At 52.4% G+C, this 10,478-nt stretch overlaps 1 protein-coding gene across 1 annotated transcript; it reads left to right on the forward strand.

Moving 5' to 3' along the window:
- Positions 1-224: 224 nt before the first annotated feature.
- SLC45A3 (solute carrier family 45 member 3) lies at positions 225-10,211 on the forward strand. Its single transcript, XM_034767162.1, has 4 exons — positions 225-396; positions 1,059-1,886; positions 4,268-4,533; positions 9,316-10,211. The coding sequence occupies exons 1-4, from the start codon at positions 225-227 to the stop codon at positions 9,751-9,753; spliced, it is 1,704 nt and encodes a 567-aa protein (XP_034623053.1). The 3' UTR covers positions 9,754-10,211.
- Positions 10,212-10,478: the final 267 nt, after the last annotated feature.

Below are 10,478 nucleotides of genomic sequence, written 5' to 3' on the forward strand. Positions count from 1 at the left end.
AAGCCTGTCTACCGGTGCCTGGACTCTGCATTGTAGTGACTGCATCTTGCAACCTATGGAGGAAGAAGGGACAAACTGTTCACTGCTGATAAAAATGGCAGCCAGCGTCTCTCCATTGGACTGTGAAAGGAGACTTCGGACCTTGGTGTCTGTCTGTTGGGCGCCCCAGGAAGGCTGCTGCCTGGTTGACACAGCCTTCTCATATTGAGTGGAGCAAGGGCAGCATGGCTCAGAAAGTGTGGGTCAGCATGCTCTTCCACAACCGCAAAGCCCAGCTCCTGCTGGTCAACTCCCTGACATTCGGCCTGGAGGTCTGCCTGGCTGCTGGGATTACCTACGTGCCACCGCTTTTGCTGGAAGTGGGTGTGGAGGAAAAGTTCATGACCATGGTTTTGGGTAGGTGGCTTCTTTCTTTCTTCGAGTGAGATGCTCACCCCCTCTGTGGGTTCAGAGGGCAGTGGGGAATCGGGGCATGAAGATTTGTATCCCCACGCTCTGATCAGCTGAGACAACCCTATTCCAGGGAGAATGTGCAGCCTATTGGCTTAGAGCTGGGGACTGGGAGCCAGGGCTGCTGGGTTCTATTCCTGGCTTCTGCCTCTGAATTGCCTGTGTGGCTTTGGCATGTCTCTGCCTCAGTTTCCCCTTCTCTAAGACAGGGATACTTCCCTGAAGGGCTGAGGGCTTAATGTTGATGAAGTGCTGTGACCTGCATGGTGGAGGGCTTTTCTAGGGTGTGCTTACCAAGTTGCCTAGAAGCCGTAAATGGTGAGGGGGCAGGTGCTGGTGGGGGTCTGGTTTCTTGGGCTGAGCTAAGGCCAAGGTTTTCACAAGTGATTATGGATGTCCCACTTGAGAGACCGCTTAAAGGGGCCTGATTGTCAGAGGGCGGGTGCTCAGCACTTTGACAGACAGGCCCCCTTAAGGTGCTTCAGATGGACACCCGCAATCACTAGTCGCTTGCGAAAGCCTTGGCCCTAGCTCTTATTGCTGGGCACAGGGATCGCCTGCAGCACTAGGACGCTGCCCCTAAAGCCACGTCTCTGTCTCCATTCCAGGGATCGGGCCTGTCCTGGGCCTTGTCTTTGTACCGCTGATTGGCTCCGCCAGCGACCACTGGCGCAGCAGCTACGGCCGGCGGCGGCCCTTCATCTGGGTCTTGTGCCTGGGAGTCCTGCTGAGCCTTTTCATCATCCCCCATGCCAGCCGCCTGGCAGGCCTCTTTGCCCTCAATGCTCACCCCCTGGAGATTGCCTTCCTCATCCTGGGCATTGGCTTGCTGGACTTCTGCGGCCAGGTCTGCTTCACTCCCCTAGAGGCCTTGCTCTCGGACCTCTTCCAGGAGCCTGACAACTGCCGGCAGGCTTTCTCCATGTACGCCTTCATGATCAGCCTGGGTGGCTGCGTCGGTTATCTGCTTCCAGCCATCAACTGGGCCGGTAGCTTCCTGGCCCCTTACCTGGGGGGGCAGGAGAAGTGCCTCTTCAGCCTCCTCACCATCATCTTCCTGGGCTGCGTCCTGGCCACCCTCTTTGTGACGGAGGAAGCAGTGGGGCAGGTGGACGCTCTGGCAGGCCCCGCGCTGAAGGACTCTTCCCCCAAGCCCTCGTCCCCCAGCTGCTGCTCGTGCCAGGTTTCCAAGAGCCTCTTGCGAGCCAGGCATGTGGTCCAGGCCTTGAGGAACCTCTGCGCGTTGGTCCCACAACTGCATGGCCTCTGCTGCCGCATCCCCAAGGTGATCCGTCGGCTCTTTGTGGCCGAGCTGTGCAGCTGGATGGCCCTCATGACTTTCATGCTGTTCTACACGGACTTTGTTGGCGAAGGGCTGTACCAGGGTGTTCCCAGGGCCGAGCCGGGAACAGAAGCCAGACGTCACTATGATGAAGGTAATGAATGAGCCAACTGCCTTCAAGACTGCAGAGGCAGAATTTGCTTCCATATGCAGGGGAGTTGTAACACTGAGATATAGTCAGGATGGACTATACATTTAGGGTTCATCTCTCCCTACCCATTGGGTCAGAGCTCAGGTGCGTAGCCCAAGCCTCTGCTAGTGCCACACAGCTACCTTTAGCACACTAGCTTGAGTTCTGCCAACATAAGTCTGTCTAGCCAGGCTGGGAAGCACTCTCCCAGCCGCAATGTAAACAGGTCTGAGTTGGGTATCCTCTCTACTGAGATGGGGGCAGGGAGGTAGGTATATTAATATCTATATTTGGCAGCACTTGGTGCTCTATTTGGGCCACATATGCAGCAAAGCCATAGGCTGGGATGAGAATCTGCCAGGACCAGAACCACTTGCCTGAACCTATCAGTTTTTTAATGACTATCGTTAGTAGTTCATCCCAAAATCTGAAAGATGGGTAAATGGAACTTTCACCATTTTACAGATGGGAAAACAGAGGCACAGGTAGGTGATGAGCAGAACCAAAAGCCAAATTCTCTCTACGTGGTGTTGCAAACCCCAAACCCACCCCTAGTTTTTACCAGTCTCCAGCACCTGGCAACAGTGTGAAGAACTGAGGCCTTGGCTACACGGGCGCTGTACAGCGCTGCAACTTGCTGCACTCAGGGGTGTGAAAAAACACCCCCCTGAGCACAGCGAGTGCAGCGCTGTAAAGCACCAGTGTAATCAGAGCCTGCAGCGCTGCACGCTCACTCGCAGCGCTGCAAGCTACTCCCCTCGGACAGGTGGGGTACATACAGCGCTGCGAGAGCTCTCTCACAGCGCTGGCGGCGCGACTACACTCCCGCTTCATGGCACTGCCGCGGCAGCGCTGTGAAGTCCCGAGTGTAGCCAAGGCCTCAGTTAGTTTCCTTGACATAAAATCTCATGCTCCAAGGGATGTAAGCTGATCATCTTGGGGGTGGAGGGGCAGGAAGGAATTCTCCCCCTCCCATTCGTCAGGCAACATTACGGGGTGACTTTCCTGTTCCTCTGAAACATAAAATATGGGACTAGAGCCTGATGCGATGGAGCGCAGGTCTGGTGCCTGAATTCTTAAGAGATACTGTGATCCAGCAGCCGGCACGCTCAACTGGCCGTTTGTGGCTTTACCGCTGATCCACTGTCACCTCAGACAAGTCATCGCACCATTCTGTGCCTCAGTTTCCCCCATCTATACAATGGAGCTCATGATGCCTGCCCACCTCCTGTAAATCACTTAGAGACTGGTGGTGCAAAGTCCTGGGAGTGTTAAGTAGTGGTGAGATGAGCCAAGCTGCGATAATGATGTTCAGACCCCTGTCTCCAGACTGACTCGCTCATTTCTACACTGCTCTCTTCCTGGGTTCCCTTCCATGTGCATGTTCTCTGGAAGCCCTGGAGCCCTCTGGCTCAGCTCCACAGCCTCTCATTTTCTGGTCCTCCCAGATCGAGGCACATACGTCACCGTCCTCTTTCTCCTGCATGCGTCAGTTATGTACTTTGGTCTCTAGATTTCCTTATTTCTGCCTTGTATGTTTCCTCCTTTCTTAGGCTGTAATCATTCATATTAATGTCTCCATTAGCTCAAGAATCAGCTTAATTGTTGTTTAACAATTCTGCTATGGTAGGCCCAGAGGCTTCTACCAGGTAGGGCCATTGTGCTAGGCACTGTACGAACATCCTGTTGGCGACTGTCCCTGCTCCAAAAAGTTAATGGTCTAATTACCTGTAATCCAACGTGCCTCTCTGAAGGGGAAGGGCAGGATGGCTGCCGGATGTTTCAGAGCAGCTTATGGATATCGCTCTCTGTGCCAAACTCTAGTTTCTCACCAGCTTAAAACCACTCTTTATTCCCTTTTGTTTTGTTGCTGCTTTGGTGTCGGATAGCGCTTCCTGGTTAGCAAGCAGGCAAGAGATGGATTCTGGGGAGAGAGTCGGGGAAGGTGAGGGAGTGACTTTCTAAGGCACAGCTGCCAATGCCCTTTGTGCCTCTGAAATGTTCCCCTCGGTTCTTGCCCTGCATGTGGGTGGTGTTTTCACCAGCACTGTCTGGGGGGTCCTTTGTGTGTAATCTCGGCAGAGAATCAAAGGAGTGAATGGACTATGGAGACTGGCAGGGTGGGGAATCTCGCCTTGCTGCTGCCCATCCTGTACCTGTGCTCCGAGCAAGGATGGACTCTGGTCTCCAGAGCTTGTGTTGAAATGTGCTGACCTCTATGGAGTAGTGCAGAAAGACCCTGCTTGGGCCCTACAGAGTCCCCATAGTTGCTTGGCTTTCGGAAAGCTGAACAGGGGTAGCCTGCCCACCACCCCCTTCCCCACCAGTGTGTCTGTTGTTTTCAGGCGTCCGCATGGGCAGCCTGGGCCTGTTCCTCCAATGCGTCATCTCCATCTTCTTCTCGACAATCATGGACCGGCTGGTGAAGCAGTTTGGGACCCGGGCGGTCTACCTGGCCAGCGTGGCATTCTTCCCCCTGGCTCCTTTCGTCATCTGCTTCTCCCAGAGCGTCCTCATCGTTACTGTCTCGGCCGCCCTGACAGGCTTCACCTTCTCTGCGCTCCAGATCCTGCCGTACACGCTGGCGTCGCTGTATCACCATGACAAGCAGGTGGGGGCCGCTTCTGGGGGGTGATGGGGGACGACCCGCAACGTGGTGGCGATCACAACATGGGGGTGCAGCTCAGCTTGGCCTGTGGCTGGAAAGAAACACACCCACCCAAAGGGTGTCACGTGCCTCACCACACACATGGGGGCCTCTCACCTGAACCCTCTTGATCTTGGGGGTCTGAATTAAAAACACAATCTGGATCTAACTCAATGCTGGTTTTGGGGGGCGAGGGAGGGGGATCCAATTCCCTAGCCCCTCCCTACTTGCCACAACCAGAACATGGATATGCATATTGCTTTGAATGAGGATTGCATATTTCTAAAGGCAGTGCCTCATCTCCTCCACATTCTGAATGCTTGGCTGGAAATCAGTCCAGGGTCCCAAGAGGTGCCTGTGCTTTTTGCACCCAATCATCTTTGCAGCATCACCAACCCCAACTCGGAAATCACGAGTCAGGTCCCCAAACCTCCCATGAGATAGAAAGTAATAAATTACAAATGTTGGGTTCTCTATTTGCCTTCTGGTTGTTGAGCCTTTAGGGTTCACGCTTAGGGTGACCAGACAGCAAATGTGAAAAATTGGGACGGGGTTGGGGGGTAATAGGAGCCTATATAAGAAAAAGACCCAAAAATCAGGATTGTCCCTATAAAATCGGGACATCTGGTCACCCTATTCACACTTTCAAGCTTTTGTCCCTAACCATCAGGGCGACTGAAATGAAAACTGAGAGTTGGGGCTTAAAGAAAACACCAAATGTTTAGACATGATACAATCACAGTAGTTGGCAATGCAGCTGTTGTTCACAGCACTGGGAGCCCCTCACACACTGTAAACGCACCAGTGACTTATGGCATGAGAGCACCTTTCGTCCCCATGGCAGGCAACTTGCTGTGACGTTAAAGAACTAGGATGCAGACATCCAGGTGCTCGCATAGAACTAACACTTCCAGGCAGCCCATCCCAGTATGCACTAGGATGCCTGTCAAACTAGGGATGCATTTGGAGGGCCTGTTCCACTTTGTTTTCTTCCAAAGTCCTGGTCTTGGGATCTACTCCAGCCAGCAAAAAAGTAAACCCACCAGGGCATTTTCCTGTCAAGCAGGGATTAGTGAGGGGAGGGGTCCAACTGTTTCCTCAAAGGGCTGATGGGGAAACCCCATCCATGACCAAGAGATGGACGCTAGCCTTCACAAAGCCTCCTCTATGACTAGCTGTGAGGTCCCGCCTTCCTGCTTCCATTGTCTTCCTAATAGGTTACAATGGAACCCCAGAGAAGATAAGTCCCTAAAAACCCTTCTGCAGAAATGTATCCATCTTCTACGATCCACTTCCTTTTTGTTTTTCTTTTTTACTGTTTTAATTCTTTTTCTTTGTTGCCTTTTGTCGTTCCTTTTTTCCTGCTTTCTGTTTTCCTCTCTTTTTCTCCCTCTCCTCCTGAAGTGAGTCAATGAAAGGGTGCCGCATAACAGCTGCCCCTCCAGCGTTGTGTGGAACCTTAGTGCAAGCCTGCAAGACTAATCCCATCTGACGCTGCTCACATGGACTGTGTAAGTTGGTCTCTTTTCGTGCATGCCCTCGATTCTGCCTGTACTAGTGAGACCAAAGAGGCCTTGTCTAGAGTGGGATAAAAGGTGTTCTAATTAATGCATTTGAATGTCTATCATAGATGAGGCACAACACATGCTAAGCTAGTTGAGTTAAAACCTAGGATCTCTTCAACTCAACTAACTTGAGTTGCAACAGGGCTCAGCTTTTTTTGACCAACTTCTCTTCTGTGCTGGGTTTTGCACCACTTAAATTCTGGATCCCTCTAACCTTGGTGTGGTAGGTGTAAACGGAGAGTTTCGTGAAGCTCTGGCCATTGCATGTGGGATTCGGGTGGCTTGACTTAGATTCATAAGACCAGTGAAGTGACAAACTTTATTACAAAACACTGTCTTGAGAAAATTCATGGCTAGTCAGAGTCCATGTAAAGCTGTCTGACTCTCAACAAAAGGCTCTTGGGGACCAAAAGTCTCATCTGGCTTCATTTCTTTGCTTGAATCAGAAACTGGTGCATTGCAGAGCTGTAGCCATGGCTTCAGGGAACGTTAATGGAAAATAGCTAGTGATACTAGACCACAGCAGAGCCTGTGTGTGTCAGGTGAGGTACTAGATGCTGCCGATTGCTGTGGTGTGGCTTAGGCACAGAATGCAGCAGAGACGCCTGCACACCCTGGAGTATGCTTGTGTAATTCTCCAGTGGCCCCCGCCTTTCCCTCGTGAGTGGAAAGCTGATATTGTTGGTACTTTGGGCAGTGCAGCTTTGACCCTTGCATGCCTGTATAAAATTCTCTTCTCTTAACCAGTCAGTCTTCTTTCTCCTGGCTGGTTTTATCTCATCACATGGAGAACGGATTAATATATCCTTGGCTAGCTACAGTGCATAGGATGTGTCTGAGCACAGATGTCTTGACATTTCAAGGCAGGAGTTTTGCAGCAGTTTCACTTGCTGCACATAAATATTGATTATTTGTATTACAGTAGCCCACAGAGGTGCCAGCTGAGATCAGGGCCCCTAGGTGCTGTACATACATTCAGCAAGAGACAGTCCCTGCCTCAAAGAGCCTATAGTCTAAATAGACAGGCAGACAAAGGGTTGGAGGAAAGGCAGGATTATTCTCCCCTTTTTACAGATAGCAATGTGAGGCACAGAGAGGATTAAATGGCTTGCCCAGAGTGTCTGTGGCAGGGCTGGGAACGGAGCCCCGGTCCCCCGAATCCCAGTGCAGTACCTTAACCTAGCTGGGTGAAATTGTAAAATTCTTGGTAGCAGTGGAAGGAACTTGGCTGGAAGAGGCTGCTTGGGTTACCCAGAGCAATGGCCCCTTTGCAGTGATACTCTCTAACCAGCTGTGGAATGTCCCTAGCACTAGAGCCTTGGCAGATTGTCTTGAGAGGCCGCTCTGCTGCCCAGTTGCATAGGGAACGTATGCAGCCTTAGATTGTACGGAGCGATGTCCCAGTTCACACTGGGTAGCGTCACGGAAGTTACCTAAGGCCTGGTCTATCCTACAGAGTAAGGTTGACGTCCGGCAGCTTACATGGACCTAACTCTGTTAGCATGCACACTACAGCGCTGCTCTCGCTGATGTAAATCACCCACTACACCGACCTAATAACTCCACCTCCGTGAGAGTGTAGCGCTTACTTCCAATGTAGTGAAGGCAATCCAGTGTCTCTGTAGATACTATATTACTTAAGCAGTGCTGACAGCTGCCCCCACCCCAGCACTGTCAGCCCGAGCTGTCAGCTGGGTGCTGGGCTCACAGCTGGAGTCCCCCCTCCCTGCCCCCAGGGTTGACAGCTGGAGCATGGCAGGTGCTCAATTTCACAGCAGGGAGCCTACTAGCAGTGAAATTGACATTCTTGTCAGTTTCACAGCTGCTACGATTTCACATTTTGTTTCCGGCTCTGGCAGTCAGCCCCGCGGCGGGGGACTCCATTTCAGTCGGCACATCCACTCCTGGTGAGGACATGCAGAAGGAGGGCAGTGTGGACACCAGCAGCCGATCTAATTGCTGCGGTGGCTGTAGATTGATGTGACTAAGTTGGCCTAATTTCGTAGTGTAGACAAGACCTATGATGGAACGTTAATTCAGACTAAGGTAGAGTGTGAATTTGAAATGCAATAGCTAGTCCTGAATAACTGCATGTGTAGACAAGCCATAAGGGCCATTGCTTGAAAATTTGAACACTTGAGTTATGCAGCTACTCACCTCTTATTTGCAGCGATACGCCTTTGAACGCACAATTGCCTCTTTGCCTACCTGTGCTCCGGTCTTGAGACTATCACTTTGACACTCTGCTTTTGAAAAATAATCGTGCCAAATCCACCGTCCAACACATGCCCTTCAGTCCATGTGAGCGGTGCCCAGGCTTCCAAAGCAAGGGCTGGTTGTGAGCAACTCACATGTCCTGCAGCAGGAGGGTGTTGAGTCCCTTAGATTAGCTGCTTTGCCTTTTAACAAACGGCACCCACCCCAGACGATTCCGGTAGCCCTGGGTGACGGTATCACTCCCTCATTAGACCAAGTTTATCCATGGCCTGGCTGCAGCGGCATGAGGGTGGGGAGGGCTTTGGCCCGTTCTCCCTAGGTAATGGAGCACTTTCTATTTAGAGGGATTCAGGGGGAGGTATTTGGGGCTGGATTCTCCTCTCACACTAGTGTGTGCTGGGAGTTGGGCCACTGAAGTTCATGGAGCTGTGCTTTGAGAGAGAAGAGAATTGGGCCCGTTATGGGTTTGCACCACCTGCTTCTCTGAGAGTCCAGCGATCAGACGACTCTCAAGCTCAGCATGAAACTGCCCCAAACGGCAGAGCCTTGTTCGGCTTTGGGTTGAAATGCTCCCCAGCGTTGGTGATGCATGAAGCAAACACACAAAGGTACCGCTTGGAGCCAAGTTACCGCAGCAGGTCAGGATCACCTTGAATCTGAAGCCTAACAAAGAAGTTCCTGGCAATCCTACCCGCGCTGCTGGAAACCATCGAACTCGCCCCAGACTTTCTGCAAATGTCCCCAGCCTTTAGCCAAACCCGGCCTGAGGATTTTCACGGGCTTGGAACAATTTGAAGCCAGGGGAAGTTTTGCCAGGCCTGGGGTGTATCGCTCCAGCTCTGCACTGCTCTAGCTAATGGCACTGCTCTCCTGGCCCGCTCTCCTGGCCCACTCTCTGGCTCTTTAGGGCTTCACCACCCCCTGAAGTTCCTCACCTTCCCTCTCTCTTTATTTTGTCTCTTAGGTATTTTTGCATAAGTACAAAAGCAAAGGAAAGGAAGATGCTGCTCAGCTGGACAAGAAATCAGGCTTCCCCAAAGGCCCCCTCTCCAGCCAGAAGCTGACCTACCAGAACGGCCATGCTGGGGGCCTCTTCTCCTCTCCTCCAGCTGCCAGCTCGGCCCTGTGCGTCGGCTCCCCCTGCGAGGTCTCGCTCATGATGAGAGTGGGAGACTCAGACCCTGCAGCGCCCGGTCGAGGGATCTGCCTGGACCTGGCTATTTTAGACAGCGCTTTCCTCCTTTCTCAGGTGGTCCCGTCCCTCGTCATGGGGTCGATCGTCCAGTTTACACAGTCGGTGACTGCCTACATGGTGTTCGCCACCGGCCTCGGGTTGGTGGCTATTTACTTTGCAACCAAAGTCGTCTTTGATAAAAGCGATATGGCCAAGTATTCGGTGTAAAAGGGGGTACGTGTGCACATGGCACACCGCCAACTTGTCTGTACATGTGCATTGACGCTATATTATACGGCAGGCTGCACGTTGTGCACACCTCCTTTCTGTCTCTCATGCTGTTTCTGTGGGGCATGTGGCTGGGGAGAGGCTGTTGGGCTAAGTGCGGGTGTATTAGGAAGGGCACCAGGCTGTTCTATCTCCCACCATCAGAGCTTGTCCCGTGGTGCTTTTGTCTAAGAGCAGTGTTGCACAGAGGGCATCAATGAAGTGACAGGAGAAGAGTTTCCCTTCAATCACAGGGTTACATTTCTGTGCAATTCCGCAGTTGCATCCCGGAGGGAGAGTGCTCCTCCTCTCATTCCTGGAGAGAGGAGCTTAAATCCTGCCTTGCTCTGGCAGGCTTCACCTTGCTTCGAAAGTGTAGATTTCCTCTCTGACTGGTGGCTGCGGTGGATTGGAATATTTGGGGGACAGGTGGGAGGGTGCTGCATTGACAGAGTTGGGGGGGGGAAGACATCCAGGGTAGGAATGGGGTATTGCAGGTCAGGACGCGGGTGCATTGGCAGAGTTGTATGGACGCAGTCCTGCATGGCACAGGGGTGATGGAGGTGCATGGGCAGAGCCTGGCTCTGTCCAGGACTGGTAATCCCATTGCTCTGGTGAGCACCACACTAAGTGCCCGCTCGATGTTAGTGCACTCCAGACTGCCCTGCAGAACTGGCCGGCTGCTC

This window comes from Trachemys scripta, chromosome 4 (genome assembly GCF_013100865.1).
Source record: "Trachemys scripta elegans isolate TJP31775 chromosome 4, CAS_Tse_1.0, whole genome shotgun sequence".
Lineage (NCBI taxonomy): Eukaryota > Metazoa > Chordata > Testudines > Emydidae > Trachemys > Trachemys scripta.

What these genes read in the sequence shown, in the direction of transcription:
- SLC45A3 (XM_034767162.1), top strand. Translation starts at nt 225, where the DNA reads ATGGCTCAGAAAGTGTGGGTCAGCATGCTCTTCCACAACCGCAAAGCC. An exon ending in GTTCATGACCATGGTTTTGG is followed by an intron (nt 397 to 1,058) that starts GTAGGTGGCTTC and finishes TCTCCATTCCAG; the next exon opens with GGATCGGGCCTGTCCTGGGC. An exon ending in TGTATCACCATGACAAGCAG is followed by an intron (nt 4,534 to 9,315) that starts GTGGGGGCCGCT and finishes TTTGTCTCTTAG; the next exon opens with GTATTTTTGCATAAGTACAA.